We start from the raw sequence: 16,431 nt of genomic DNA, 5'->3' as shown, positions 1-16,431 counted from the left end.
TTTGAAACGCTCCGATAACCATTAATTTCATTGCAGTCACCTTTGGTCCTTCGTTGATGATACCATTTTTGGTCATACTCATGATTTGAGCCACGTCCTTGAAGTAAAATTAACCCAGTGATTAATAAATCAATTGTTATGTGCACCATCAAAAGACAAGTCTGCCTTCTATCAATGCAAAGGCATCAAAAATGCTTCAATCGTGGAAGTTACAAACAACTCCGTTGAAACAAAAAAACGGCCTGAAAGTGTTGTCGGAAATCAGAAACAGGGAACTGGGTCTGAATTAAAAGTTATCTGCTGATAGCGTCTCTTCAATGCTGCTCTTTAAAACTCAAGTAAGTGTAGACTAGCATTTGACTGCAAATTTCTAATTTTTCAGATGAAGGGAGTTCCGTAAATCGTACCTATTCGACATAGCTGTGTCTGTTCTCTACGTTTTTGTCTAGGAGCGGGGGTGATGAGGTGTGGGAGTCTACTCCAAGAATTTCCCTTTACACCATGAATTTTAGCCTTCCCACAATATTTGTTGTATCGTATACATAGACTATAAGGCTCTTAGAGAACTGCTCGCCGACTTCTTGCCCTTTCGCTTTACCAGTTTCTCCCGTTTCTCTAGGCAAGAAGTAAAAATTCGTTGTTCAGACAAAAAATAGGTAGCACGAGAAACTACATAAAAAACCGACATGACTAATATAATTGCTTTGTTTGCGAGCAATTAAAAGCATTTCAATGGCGATGATGGCTAAACTACGTATTATTTTGTGTTTTCGGGAGCTATTTTTTAAATCTGATAATATTATAAGAGCTGTTTCAGACTTTCCGATGCAATTCGTATGAGGTGCACAAAAAATTTTTTCAAATGAAGTGTAAATTCTTCTTGAAATGTGGCTGTAAGAATTAACAGCAAAAACTGATACTACTAGTAAATAAGTTTCTCAACAAGTTTTTAAATATCAAAAATCAAGCAAAACAATAACCGAAAACAATGTTAAACTACTTTCTAGTTTCAATTCTACTATAATTGCTTCACAATCTGTCGATACTCGCTGAAAATCTTCTGATTGTTCGCATTCCTCCCAATAATTTCGAGAACTTCATTTAAAAGTTCTACTCGATTTAAACCCAGTTCGTCAATAGGATCCTGATTTGCTTGATGATCTGAAATCTGGTCACATAAAGACAGAGTTGGAATGACATTTTCTACCAATCTATCAAGTCTGGCTCGAAGCGCTGTCTCATTTTGTAACCAACTCAATTCAGTTATCGTTTCTAAAAACCACTTCTTGTAACAAACTGCTGATTTTTCATGAATCGCCACTTTTTCCTGCAGTTCACAGTATACCCAAGCTGAATTGTGAGTCAACCCTTCGATAGGTTCGCATGCAGCTGGATCATTGCGCACCTTTTCCACTGCAGTTTGCAGGGCAGCATCTCGAACCGGATTTTCAGAACAGAAATCAGCTAGTTTCAGCAATAACGAACCTTCCGTTGAGTCTCCAGCTGCAGAAGCCAAATTTAAAGATCGGTTGAGTCTTTTCGCATGAGACCATTTGGGCAATTGAGTAACAACCCACGACTTGCAGTTGGAGTTATAACGGTACGCTTTCATGGCTGTTGTTACTACGATAGGGGTACCATCTTCCGCCAAAAAGGCTTTCTTCAATTTGACTTCGGCTGACTTAAACAAATTGGTTAGTTGGCAATTCATAACCACCGAGGTACATTGCTTGGCATCAAAGACACTCACCGTAACTTCGCACGTTACTATCATTACGAAATTATTTCTGCACTCAATTTGAGCAATACTTGCATCCACCAGTAACGGTTCATTCAACATGTATCCGGTATGGTCAAATACGAGCACTGTATCATCTGCACACGCCACTGCAACAATTTGGTCGCTACCAGCAACGCCAACGATCGGATCCGTCAATGACTTCGTAAATTTAACTTTATTACCTGAAACCTCAGTGAAATCAAATCGATGCATAAACGGTGCCAACGCACCGATTGAGATGTTATTTGCAACTGTAATGCTGTATTTGTTAAAGTAACTATATGTAAAGGAATCAACAACCACCGCTGGGTCTATAATTGTTATTGGCGAGTAAATTTCACTATCTGATTCGTTGTCCGAATCACTATCGTCTCGCGAATCATTGTCGGCATATTGCTTTGATGAGAACCACTTAGGTCGTCCCTTTTCATCTTCAGCTCGGATAAACTCGCCACTATCGTCGTCATCCTCAATCAGAACTCTCTTGCGTCTCTTGGCACCCTGACTTTGGAACAGACTTGTCATTCCTGTTTTACTCGCGGAAGATTTTAGTGCGTTTTGCTTCAACTTCTTCGCTTTTGACATTTTGGCAGACTTGACGGAATCCACATCTGGTCTACTAGCAATCCCAGTTTTAGAAGCTACAGCAGCTTCGGAAGACTTGGGAGGCTCGTTGGAACCCACACCACCTACAACTTTGGACGTTGAGGGGGCTAATTGCTCTTTCGGAACAGTTGAGCTATCGGGACTGCATGTTACATTGGGTTGTTCTGATGGCTTTTGAGCCTGGTCTGCAATAGTTTCTGACTCCTTAATTTGATTTTGAGCATTTGCATCGTCAGTTGAAGATACAAGGTTCGCATTACTAACTTGGGCTGCCGCAGAATCCCTCTTTTCCTTGAGTGACATTTGCAGACTGTTGAAAAGCGGCGGTACTTTGAGGTCACAAATGCGGACTGAGGTAGTTGGCTGATTTGAATCTTGTTGCTGCTTTTGTGCGGGTGATAGTTGCATAGTGGCTTCAGGGGACGTGGTACTGGACACGGCGTTATTGCTCCAATCCATATCTAAAAACAACCGACAAGCGTCGAGCCAATTCCATTCGATCGACGGGAGGGATGTTGATAGTACCCAGCTTAAGGTTAGGGTGAATAGCCATACTAGCGACTGGGGAGTGGTGAAAAAATCACTCAAATTACAAATTGTTGGATTGAAACCGAAGGAGAAAAATTTCGGAGACCACTTGAAGATTCGAGAACACTACAGCTGGTAGATTGCAGAAATAGCAGCGAAAAACTTATGTGTCCTATAATATCGGAAAAAACGGAAAAAGAGGAGGTTATGCAGATGCCCATGTAATCTATAAACGATTTTTAAGTACGACAAATCGTTCTCAAACAACACTCTAGCCTAAGCCTCTCTTCATTGGTTGAGGGGGGGGGGGGGGAGGTGGGCAATCAAGGCAGCAAAGTTTGCAATCGGAACACATTTACAGTTTGCTTTTTAACACATGCATTAGTCAAAATATTTTCCCAGAAAATTTGAAACTTGCTTTCATTAGTCCGGTCTACAAAAAAGGGATGTAAAAATTTGTGAGAACTATAGGCCTATCTCAATTACTCCAATGTTTGCAAAACTCTTTGAGTGTATACTTCTCAATCAGGTTAACGAATTTATACAAAAAGAAAAAATTTTGAACGGTACACAGTTTGGATTTAAAAAACATAAGTCTTCTACAGATACTGTATTACAATTGATCGCAGCATTACAAGAAAATTATGATGACTTAAAAATTTCAGTTGTTGCTTTTATTGATTTAGCTAAAGCATTTAATTCAATATCGCACGAAATTTTTCTCAAAAAGATTGAAGCGTACGGTTTTTCAGAAAGTGCAGTTGATTTATTTGCTTCATTTCTTAAAAACAGAGAGCAGTGTGTTAAGATAAATGATATTTACTCAGAATGGTTGGAAACAAATCATGGTGTTCCACAGGGAACGGTTTTAGGGCCACCAGTTTTCCTTCTCTACATTACTGATTTTGAGAAAAAGTACAAAGAAACTTCGACATAATTCAATTTGCTGATGACACAAGTTTCCATTTTAGCAAAAACAATGTCACCGAACTGGAGAAATGTGCTCCTGAAAAACTGGAGAAAACAGACAATTATCTAAAGCAAAACAAATTAACCATGAATACCGGTAAAACTAAACATCTTTGCGTCTCGAAAGAAAATAAAAATTTTGATCCAATAGTTTTTCGGGGACAAAAAATGAAGCCTCAAAGTCACTGCAGATGCTTGGGTATAATAATTGATTCTAATTTGAACTTTCATGTACAACTCAACAAAGTCCTATCAAATATGGCCACAGCGATTAGATCCATATACATTATACGTTATCAGTTACCTTTGTAAGCACGATTGATGCTATTCAAATCCCTAGTCCTTTCTCATTTAACTTTCAGTGCTTTATTTTTTTCAGTACTTGAATTTCTAAGCAATGCAGCGAATTAATCCACAAATCAATCGGGGAATTAAAGTTTGCTATATGAGAAAAAAGTTTGAGAGATCTAGAGATCTTAGCAAAATCTGACATTTTGACTGCAGAACTTTTAATACGCCAGATGAGGGTTTCAAAACTTAGGAATGATATTTCATTATTGAAATCAGACGGCACTGAGAGTTTTTTTCTAAGTGGTAATGTCTTAGTAAGAAGAAAGAACAGAACTGAACAGCTACTGAACAGCTAATTCTCCTAAGGTCGAGGAGTCTATCATTACAAAAAAGAAGCATCCAAAATGGAACAAACTTCGTCTTATTCTCAACTATTTTTCACTGCTCTTATTTTTCACAATCGCTATTATTCACTGCACTGATTGGCTCTCCTCTGGTATAATACTTTCATATATGCCATATATGACAACTATTGTGCGTTCATGTCAAGACTTTCGTGCGTTCATGTCCAGACTTGCGTTCATTTCGGTCTGGCGTTCATTCGTGTTTCCAGACTGTGTAATTTTGATCGCACGACGCCCCTCATTTCGGTCTGGACATCCAGCTTCGGTCTGGGACCTCAGCCTGGGTAGCAAATTAATGTCGAGCACAGACGGTCAATTCTTGCGTCAACATTTGCATTTTCGAAGTTGTCAATAGATCTTTTCTTTATTTCTTTCTGTGGATGAGTAATGTTTTATGTTTAATTTAATGTGCTTTAATTTAGTTCCATTAATTCGAAAGTATATTGAATATCTGTCCACATATTTACTGATTTACTATTGTCCACCGACACGATTAGGAGACTGTAACAACTTAGTATGGTGCACCATTGGGTTTCTGGAGACAAAACTGGGGGGGGGGGGGGTGGGACTTACACGCACGTGATCTCATTTACTCAAATCAGTCTTTGTTTTAAATTTTAGGAACAATAAAAATAGCCAAGGGGATGAGTTCTGCAAAATCACGCCTTGTGGATGTCCCTTTTCGCCACCAACAAAAGAACTATAAGTGGACACACAAAGGTCACGAATAAGTTTTGACGTGAACTTTTGTCCCCAAGTCGATAACTCCGTGCATGATTTTTATGCCTGGAAGAAATGCTGAGTAAAGGGCTAAAATAGTGGTACTCAAAAACTGTTGGAAAAGTGCTGAATTGGTGCTGAAAATTTAAGGACACAATGAATTAAATAGATGAAAATGTGACATTGATTTGTGCAGCTTATTTCAAAAACAATGAGTGCCTTTGTGAGCATGATTTAGCGCTTTTCAGCGTTAATCAGTGCTCTTTTCACAAAAGTGATTATGCTAATGCATAATTATGCATTAAAAATGTTATGCTAAACTTGCGAAAAACAGTATTAATATATGCTTGATTGATTACGATTGATGATATTCAAATCCCTAGTCTTTTCTCATTTAACTTTCAGTGCTTTTTTTCAGAATTTGAAGTTCTCTGCAATGCAACGAATTAATCGACAAATCAATTGGGGAATTAAAGTTTGCTATATGAGAAAAAAGTTCGAGAGATCTAGAGGTCTCTTAGTAAAATCTGACATTTTACCTGTAGAACTTTTAATAAGCCAGATGAGTGTTTCAAAACTTGGGAATGATATTTCATTATTGAAATCAGACGGCACTGAGAGTTTTTTCTAAATGGTAATGTCATAGTAAGAAAAAACAACAGAACTGAACAGCTAATTCTCCTAAGGTCGAGCAGGCGATCATTACAAAAAAGAAGCATCAAAAAATGGAATAAACTTCCGCGTGAAGTCAGGACTATCAGATCACGCTCCCAGTTTAAACGCATGTTAAAACAGCATCTTCTCCAACAATTCAAACTTGTACCGTTGGAAAGGAACGTTGGTGGCTTCAAAAGTTATTTTTACGTTTAAAAAAAACGAAACCACTAATTTTGATTTTTAACATTGTGCTTATTTTGTATATAACAGTTTAGACTTGTAATACTTAAGCCCTTGGTTATATTTTCAATTTACTTGTTTAAAAAAAAGAAAGTTGAGCACCTACGCTTCTACTTAGCACATACTAAGACTAGTTAGGCTCTAAGAGAACAGCTCAACAACTTAATACCCTCATGCTTTACCCGTTCATCCTGTTTCTAAAGAGAAAAAGTCTCAAAATTAGGTGGTTGGCACTAAAAAAATTAGCAGTTAAATAAAAATACGAACTGCTTATTTAACTTAAATTTCAGAACCTCATAATAAACTTCATTATACAGGAGTCCTTTATCAGTCTTGAAAAGGTTGAGAGTAACGTCAAATCAACTTAGAATTATCTGGGTCTTGAAAACCATTTGGAGAGCGATTCAAGACATTTATGGTTGTAAAAAACTGCTCATACACCATCTGAAATTCACTGCTAAACATGAACCGACTAACGTCGGATGAATTTCTCTCGCACGACAAACGAGCAAAGAACAACACCATTGGGGTTCGACTCCCGGACCTCCAATTTGGCAATCTGATATCTCAACCACTCAGCAACAATGGCTTTAAATTTCTTTTACTCACAATCACTCGTAGCAACGAACTTTATTTCAGAACGAGAGCAACTTAGACCACTCAAAAATGAACAACTGAAGTGTGAAAAAGTCACTCAAGAAGTCAAAGAATGTTCTAGAACAAGCACAAACACGGTCAAGCGAAAATTTTGCATTAAAAAGACCAACACATTTACAATAGTTGCATCAAACTTCGTTCGAGAGCAATTAATATGTACAGTAAATGAAGTCACGTCTACGAAATCAGTTGAGAAGGACAATAAATGTAGCAAGGTTTGCGGCATAAAATGTGATACAACCAACAGTGAGCATCAGACGATGAAGAGAAAACAAAAGGCTATACAACCACAATGAGATATAGCTAAACTCTGCTCATAGGTTGGCAGCTAAAAGAAACATACCCGGCAGATTGCCGGAAAATAGCCGCCGTTGATTCCAATAAGCATGATTGGGATTGAACGAATAGAATATATTGAAAAAAAAATTTTTGTACAAAAATATTTTTTAATTCCGATTTATTTTGATGGCATTTCGTAATTGAACATACTTCTGTTTCTTAGAGAGAGGCTACAGGGGCTACTATCAATACCAATAAGCATTAGAGATGGTAACTAAGACCTATAGGAACGATGTTCAAATAGCGGGCATCTAAAATTGGGCTTTATGGGTTTATCCCGTTTCTATTTCTGACTTCAATTTTTTATACCGACTCTGTTCATTTTGAATTGCTTTGCTTAGCAACTGATGTTCAAATTCACTTTTAGCAGAATGAGAGAAGAGAGAAACTAGCCTAGAGAAGTCAAAAAGATTTCACGCAAAATGTCGAAAAAGCGGCAAAATGGTAAAGCGAAAAAAAGTTTGACGAAGTAAAAAAACATAGCAGGACAAGTCCTGACGTACAATTCAAAGAATTTTCATTGACTAAACAGAAAACTAGACCTAGAACGGACTATGAATGGATTGGAAAAACCATTTAGAAAAAAATCTGATCCAAAAAATCGAAAAAACAGTAAAAATCAAAGTGAAATTGCCGCATGTGAACAAAAAACCACTACCGATGAAGCAAATTTTTGTTCAAACACCGTATTCTCACTCTACTTTAAAATTAGAGCGATAAAATTTCACGCCGCAAAACCACTCGCTTTTTCGCTCCATTTCCTGTTTCGGCGTGACCAAAATCACTGCTCCAATTTGACTTCAAAAATCATGAAAATGTGTGAACAGATCTTAAAAAAAAAAAGACAGCGCCCCAATACAATTCAAATTCTTTGAATTGTAAAAAAATACGAGCGCAATAATAGCCGGCTGAGAAGATGAGGGCGGCTATTAAACATTAAAACAAAAGCGCAAATTCTCGACGAAAAAAAGTGATTAAAAAACGGACGAGAGATCTAAACATGGTGTCAAAATCTTTTCTATCCATCTACGAACAAAGAAATTTTTGAATCCGTCAAATCAGTGAGACGACGCAATGCTCAGATGAACAGTCTTATTAGAAAAGTTTAGCAGAAATAAATGCTTGCTTCAAACTCCGCTTGAAGATAATTAAAAATAAGGTCGGAAGAACAGTGCAGGCTAACAAAGGCAAGGAACTCAGCGTATCAAATAATCTGAAAAATTTACCGGAATAAAAACAAAATGCTTCAAAAATTGCTCAATTTATCTTATCACATCCCAAAATATTTGCTCTTACCCCCTAGAGGTTACTTCTATAAATGCATTCGATGCAACTGCAGAAACTTAGATAACTTTATAGTGCAGAAACTTTCGAATAGGCCGTGAACGGAAAGGGGAGTACAATTTGGGGAGTTTTCTATGCACACATGTAATGCGCAACTAAGAGTAAACCGACGATTGAAGATATACTACTCATCATACCAAGAGTCTTTTCCTGTCTTGTCCTGAATGGGACTGGGGCAACAATGGTGTTGTCATCCACGTCCTTCTCCTGAAGACCCAGACACACAGGCGTAATACGGCGACGTCCATCTCTGATGACCTAATGCATACCAAATAGTTAAACTACATTCAAATAATCAGCTGAAGAAATTTGCCAAAAACCAATAAATTGACGTCCACTTATTCGCAAATAACAAAACCAAAAAAAAAACATCGTTCATTTGCAAACAATTTGTAACATTTCACATAAATTGTTGGTATGAAGCGGTACAACCTAAAATCATATTGACGCTTAGCAATCTTATATAAAAGGCATTTTATAAAAGCGTAATATGAAACGTGCATTTGTCGAGACTGAAGATAATTAAATTACCTCTTTTTGAGTGGTAGAAACCATAGTTGATGATGTCACTAATCGCTGACTGTTTCCATTACTGTTCTCCTTGTCACTTGTTGTCCTGTTGCCTCTGTTCAGTTGCTGTTCATGACTCAACTGCGTCTCTTTGTCCGCATCTGCAGCCGCTCGGGCTAAATACGGCATCTAAAAATGCAACAATTGCAACATGATTATCAAACTCAAAGTTGTTCTAAGCGTAATAGCATAGTTTATTCAATTAAGTCCGAAAAACAAGAGCTCAACATCTTAGCGATTTGAATTACGACTATTGTCAATTCAAAAAACCGTATATCAGGAAATCTATTCCGGAAATTTATCCTATGCCTATAATTTATACACACATCAACTGTTGGTTTAATATATAGCTTTTCAATAACTCGGGATGCCAAATTAACTTTTTAATGTCGAAAATTATTTAAAAAACATTCTACCATATCAGGATCCGAGACGAGCACAGTTGGTTGTCCGCCCTGACTGTTCATTTCATCAGGATGCAGTCGTTTCAGCAACGCAGCTTGATCTTCCACTGACAGTAAGGTACCTAGAATGCATCAGTGAAATGAAACGAAAATCTTCTTGAAAACACGCACGCGCAATTTTACAATGCCAAATCTCTGCAGTGTCAGGTCTTCATAAAAACAGAAACAGATTTCAAAACTTACAAGTTAAGCAATTCTACTACGCTTCAGTTTTTTCAGTGACTATACAGAATCACGCAACCTATACTTACGTTTTGTAAATATTGAATAAGGATGTTTTTAAAAGGCGCTTTAGATCACCATTAACATCAAGTTTAGCTGTCATATATAGATATTCACATAGATTCTAAATACTAATGGGACAATTCTAAATATTATTGTTTGGTTGATCATGTCTAAGGCTTGCTGTGGTCGAGTAGAATGACCTGTCATAATAATCAGCTTCAATTCACGGAAACGTGAGAGGAACTTTACCCAGTTCTGAGGGACTGAACAGTACAAATTTGACGAGTCCTCTGATTGAACAGACGGCCAACTCGATCGAGTTCACAGACCAGGACAAGTCCACAATCTCGTCATCCACTAACTCATGTAGAGTCAGGAATGCCCTGGGTCTGTTTGATAGCCAGAATGAAACTGACCTATCTCTGCTTGCAATGGCCAACAGACAAGTCACTTCGGATGTGCCCTTCACAACTATCATACGTGGGTGAAACCTAAACAAAATATGAAATGAAAATAGAAACTAAGATGCAAACTTTATTCAAGCTCTTATTCAAGCAGAACTAGCTCAAGTTAAATTAAAATATCGTGGTCCTAATGAAAACCTGTTACAATTCTATCACAGCGAACTGAGCATCATTTAGAAAAACTAAACGAAGACAAAAACTTCAACTGAGGGCAAGGCAAACAACATGCTCAAAACTTCATTCAAAGCAAAGGAAGAGTAAAAAAAATCTTATTCTCGTAGTTCATTGAGGATGGGCTATATTAACGCCGCTGTAGCAGTAGAAAAAGGAAAGAGGTGGATCATAGATTGTTCACCACTAATTTTATTTCTGAGCAAAAAGTCTGAAAAACGAGCAATTCAAAAATTCGAACTTTGCTTGGACTTTCAGCTGAAATATAAACTCGATTGACCAAAAGACAGTCAGAAAATCGTAGCATTGAAAGTCTTGAAACAGTCCAAGAACTCTCAAAAAAACGGCTAACAGAGTTGACACAAAAAGACATTTTCCGAATTATACAAAGACAGACGAAACTATGACTAAAAACAACAATCAAGCAGAAAAATATGTTAACGTTCCTCCAAAATGGAGAGGAGTTCAAAAAAGTGGTGTCAAAGTCAACTAACTGATACCAACATAACCAACCCTTCTCACCATTAAAAATCTGCATATGCAAAAAAAACTTCACTTATAACATAATGAGCTTGCAATATCGGAAAAGCAACCAGGAATGAGCGCAGAACTCAAGCATTCATTCAATTGTTTTGGAACTAAATGCTGTTTGAGTAACAATTAGGAGTAGATACGAACTGAAAGGAAAAATCATTTCATTATTTATTGAAATAACCTTTGATAAATATAAACCGTTTTATTGACTTTGAATAAATTTTTTGCAAAAAAAAATGAAATTTCTCATATCTTTAGTTGCTTTGCCTTTCGGTAAATCTGGGGAAAATTGAGGTTTGTTACCTACCGGCGAAGGCTGTGAACCGCTATATCACCACGTTTGTTCGAACAAGTTTTCATTTTTATTAGGTTCTCCCTCTTTTTCCTATTAGCCTTTTTTTTTCGCGAATGTAGGGTCAAATGCTTTGTTGACAATCAAAGTTTGCTGTTGCTCTGAAGATATTGAAAGTCAGGTTTATACTTCTTCGCTTCTTTGGATTCTAATTCAGGGCCGGACGTGCTATGCTTTTTTAGTTCGCAACCAGTCATATTTGTGTTCACTTTTTGGATACGACTTCGCGATGTTGAAACATGACAAACTGGTAAAGCTCGGGAACATAGTTCCATGTACAATTTCTCTCAGCGTGATTACTCTAAAGAGTTCACGATACAGCATAAATCTTGGACAGGTTAACACTGGAGTGTTTTTGAGATATTTGAAAAAGTTGCGTGTTTTTAAGTTTTTGTCGGATATGTGAATGTCTTTGTCTGCATGCTTTTCATTACAATCTTCAAAAGTTACTTGAATAAATAATGAAGCAATTTTTCCTTTCAGTTTGAGTTCTGCACTCGTTCCTAGTTGCATTTGTGTTATTGCAATCTCATTATATTATGAGAATAGTGTTTTTTTCATAATTCAGCTTTTTGTTCCGACCCCTCCTGAGGGGGAAGGAACTATATACTCAAATGGGTTTTTTTTGTTCAGTCAATTTTGGCCGATCGATATATTCATCGTAGAGAGCTGAGACTGGTATCATTAGGAAGCTTGTCCAGCGTAGAATATGGAATTACAAAGATTTTTTTTATTTTTCGGTTTTTACAGGGAGTTATCGAGGTTTAAAAATTGAGAAAATAGAGTGAATTCCGGTGAGATTTTATTCACATTTTCCGGAATTTTGGACTAAAACTTCGCCAATTTTGCTAAAATTTGTTAATTTTTTTTAAAAATGTTGTTGATTTTTGTTTGTAAAGAGAAAAAAAACTTGTAGGCTATTTCTATTATTTTTTTGTCAAAAATTCTGGCTAAATTTTTTAAAATTAAGACTTTTTGATCAAAAACACCACGAAAATAGTCCAGTTGATTAAATTTACAGGAAGTACAGACCCACGCACCACTAACACAATCTTTTTAGACTCAAAATGGTTCTTTTTCTACTTCAAATTACGTTGAGAGTGCTCTGTAATGAAAACTTTTTGCTAAATTTTGCCGTTTTTTTGCTAAATTTATTCGTTGATTATCAAAAATATCAAAAACGCAGCATCTATTTTTGAGTTTTTAACTAACAAAATATTAATATCTAGAACATTCGAATAATTAAGTGTTCCTAATGGAGAAACAGCATCAGCAGGGCTGATTTTGGATCAATCTGGACTGGTATAATCAAACAATAATTCGGATTGTAATCAACATTTGAAAATCAAAGAACATTTCAAACCAAAGCCCACTAATGACAGGTCCAATTGGCTTCCTAAATAGCTCCACATTGTGGTATCTAGTTGATTACTTGAAAGCTTATGGTCGTTTTGACTTTTAAAAGTATTTGATTTTTAAATAAATAATGACTAATTGAACTTTGCCTCTATTTTTCTCTTAATTTGGTCAACTTGTTGCTTATTGTCAGCAATGAAAGAAGACTTTTTTCTATTGAAATCAAATTCAATTTTTATTGCGGTTATACGCCTTAAGTTATGGTTTTCTGGCTTTGATATTACTAGATTTCACATTTGTCAATTAAATTTTTTAGGTATTTGCCCCTTTTTCACGTTTTCTAGTTTTGACACATTGTCAACTCATTGACAGTTCGTATATCACATTATTGGCTTTCAAAATAAGGCACAATTGATAATATTAAAACCCTTGAAGATATAGATTGATAAACAAACGGCTTCGACACTACTTTCTCGAATTTATTTGAATTCTTTAAATTTTTTCTTTAACTGTCCTTTTTAATTTGTCTTTTAGTCGTATGAAAATTCCAGTACAATGACCCGGTTTCATTGGCCTTTAATGGAAGAATAGATGATCCGATATTCTGATATTATTAGATAGCTGATGGCTTCCATGACTCTGAAAACAATTGTTTTATAAATAAAAAAACACTTCGTAACTTCGCAATTTTGCTCCTTTTAATGTCTGTTTGTTATCTAGTCTCGTTAATTACAAGCATGACAATATTGTTGTCAAAAAAGGTTTCAAGAGGGATTGGTGTCACACAATCTAATGTTTTTAAAGAAATCGTTGACTTTACTGGCTTCGACACGAAAAAGTAAAAAAAATAATTTTTGTCATGTTTGACGTTTCTTTTGTAGACGTAAGACAAATGCTGGATAATTTCAATTCTCAAGGGCTTGCTTTGCAAAAATACGAACCTATTTAATTAATTCATTCTGTAATTAATGGCGTTAGTGTCTTTGGAATTATTTTCGAAACTGAAGTGTTACTTAATTTTGCAATTTTTTTCCATTTCTATCTACTTGTTACCTAGCTTCATTAATGAGAGGTTACGTTACATAATACAATATCGTTGCTCGCAGAAAGTGCGATCGAACATATTTTGATGGCCATAGTAGGGCTTTACGGTTTCGAAAGCGTTTTCTGCCAAGTTTTAATTGATTTTTTGTTTGTCTATTTGTTGTGCTTTTTGTGACCGCATAAAAAATTGAATACCGGCAGTTCTTAATTCCTTCTATAGAGGCTTTGGTAATCGTTTACCTATTGGATATTTTAGTTGATTTCTAATGGTTTTCATTACTTTGAAATTAATTGTTTTAACAAAAATAAGGGAATTTTATAACGTTACTGGTTTTGTTCTTTATTGTCTAATTGTTACCAAGCCTTTTTATTGAGTAGTCCCATATCTTTTCTGGTGAATTAAAAGTTATTTTGTTTAATATCAGTTTTATCTGATGCTATTTTGACTTTGTTATTAAGTTTCGTTTTTTAAAACGGACATGAAGTTTTTGATGTAATTAATTTTTGTTGTTGTTGTTTGATTTTGCTGTTCATCTTGACTCGCTTTCTTAGTATTTGCACATCTCATCAACTAATTCACCATTATTCACTCCACCACTGAGTTATTTGCTTTGGAGACTATGTTTTCGTTCATACATCAATTTTAAAAAAAATACTTGAATTTTTGGGTTTTTCTATGTTTCTCATTTGGTAGACAATCATGCCAAAATTGTGGATGAGCGGGGTCGGAACCCTATGTGCAATTGCACATTACCGAGTCGCCTTGTTGATGATTAATGATGAGAAGGTTTGGTTGTGCTGGTATCAGCTAGTTGACTTTGAAACCACTTTTGTGAAGAAAATTGATTTTTGAACAGTTTAGCAGTTTAGTTTTAGTTCTTTAAATCGTTTCTTAAGACGGCTTAAGTTGCTTCTGTTACACTTCATAGTTACTACATATATATAGTTTTATTATTTCTCGTCTCTAATGGCGCGTAATCGTAATGGTTGGAAAATTTCATTTATATCTATTCCAATTTTCATTGCTAAAATTATTGGTCACAGTTTTGTGTTTCTTTGTGTGTCTAGAGAGCAAACAAAAACTTAAGAGCGGAAAGACTGTTGAATCTCCTGTAGAAAATCTTTGCGCCATTACATTTAGACAGAAACAGAAACATTTAGACAGAAACAAATCGAAATGAGATGACGAACTTGTCGCAATTCCATAAGAAACTATGAATTTCATCAACTTTAAACTTTAGACTTTAGTTCTAACGAACATACAACCAATAGTTCCACAATATCACTAAGCTCAGCTTCTGGCTTTGCAGCAATAAAAATATACACAAAAACATACCCGGCAGATTGCCGGAAAATAGCCGCCGTTGATTCCAATAAGCATGATTGGGATTGAAATAACAGAAGATATTGAAAAAAAAAAGATTTTTGTACAAAAACATTTTTTAAGTCCGATTTATTTTGACGGCATTTCGTAGTTGAACATACTTCTGTTTCTTAGAGAGAGGCTACAGGGGCTACTATCAATAACAATAAGCATTAGAGATGGTAAATAAGACTTATAGGAACGACGTTCAAATAGCGGGCATCTAAAATTGGGCTTTATGGGTTTATCCCGTTTCTATTTCTGACATCCATTTTTGTACTATCTCTGTTCATTTTGAATTGCTTTGCTGAGCAACTGATGTTCAAAATCACTTTTAGCAGAATGAGAGAAGAGAGAAACTAGCCTAGAGAAGTCAAAAAGATTTCACGCAAAATGTTGAAAAGGCGGCAAAATGAGGTAAAGCGAAACATTTTTTTATTCGACGAAGTAAAAAAAAATAGGAGCGCTATAATAGCCGGCTGAGAAGATGAGGGCGGCTATTAAAAAACTAAACCAATATGTACACCTTAAGAAGCTAAGAAAACATAAATTTAAAATCCCATTGTATACTAACTTGCCATTGAAAATTATTGTAAAAGTTATTTTTAGTCAGTTATGTATTATGAGTGTTTTAAAACAAAATGGCTTCCAACCTGTCAAGCCGAATCCTCTAAAATAGACCAAGAAAAACAGCCGGGACAAAACCAAAACACATCGAACCACTCTCTAATCTGAAATATCTGCTACCCATTTAAATAACTACGCCAACAACAACAAAAAACAAAATAGAGAACAAAAAACATAACCAACTGATATTTGACCCGGACCAACGACGGCTTCGAAAAATCTCAAAGCATTTTGTTGCACCAAATAGCTGCTCAGCACCAAATAGCTGCTCAGAATTCCCAGAGTTTTAATTTGTCGTGCAGTTTCAGTTGAATTCTAAAACTAATTGATTCAGCCTCTAAACTGAAAGCCTATAAGCTTAATAACAATGTCAGCTAGCAAAGACTGTAATAACCACATTGCATAATTGAATGTGTCAAAGAATTTAAAATCTTTTCAGTTGAAACAGTGAGTGAAGTAAGTCAGAAGTCAAAAATGAAAACCGTGACTAATGTAAAACGAAAAACGTGATCATCAAAATGTAAAGCGCATTAAGAAAAAACATAGCAGGACAAGTCCTGACGTACAATTCAAAGAATTTTCACTGACTAAACAAAAACTAGACCTAGAACGGACTATGACTAAATTGGGAAAACCATTTCCAAAGAAATCAGATTGAACAAAATTAAAAAACTGAAAATCAAGGTCAAAATGCCGCATGTGAACAAAAACCACCGGGGAGAAAAA

At 35.8% G+C, this 16,431-nt stretch overlaps 1 protein-coding gene across 1 annotated transcript in view; it reads right to left on the bottom strand.

Moving 5' to 3' along the window:
• Positions 1 to 853: 853 nt before the first annotated feature.
• The window catches only part of LOC142349809 (protein HIRA-like), a 49,470-nt gene continuing 33,892 nt past the window's right edge, over positions 854 to 16,431 (bottom strand). The window contains exons 8-12 of the mRNA XM_075401592.1: positions 10,044 to 10,285; positions 9,522 to 9,631; positions 9,067 to 9,234; positions 8,673 to 8,793; positions 854 to 2,847 (exon numbers count right to left, since the gene is read on the bottom strand). Of these exons, the coding sequence (XP_075257707.1) occupies positions 1,019 to 2,847; positions 8,673 to 8,793; positions 9,067 to 9,234; positions 9,522 to 9,631; positions 10,044 to 10,285 (2,470 nt within the window). The 3' untranslated portion in view covers positions 854 to 1,018. The remainder of the gene's footprint in view (positions 2,848 to 8,672; positions 8,794 to 9,066; positions 9,235 to 9,521; positions 9,632 to 10,043; positions 10,286 to 16,431) is intronic.

The sequence above is a fragment of the Convolutriloba macropyga genome, chromosome 11 (assembly GCF_964194025.1).
Source record: "Convolutriloba macropyga chromosome 11, txConMacr16.3, whole genome shotgun sequence".
NCBI lineage: Eukaryota > Metazoa > Xenacoelomorpha > Acoela > Convolutidae > Convolutriloba > Convolutriloba macropyga.
Note: the sequence above shows the minus strand (reverse complement) of the source record. Positions and strands in the feature narration are given on the sequence as shown.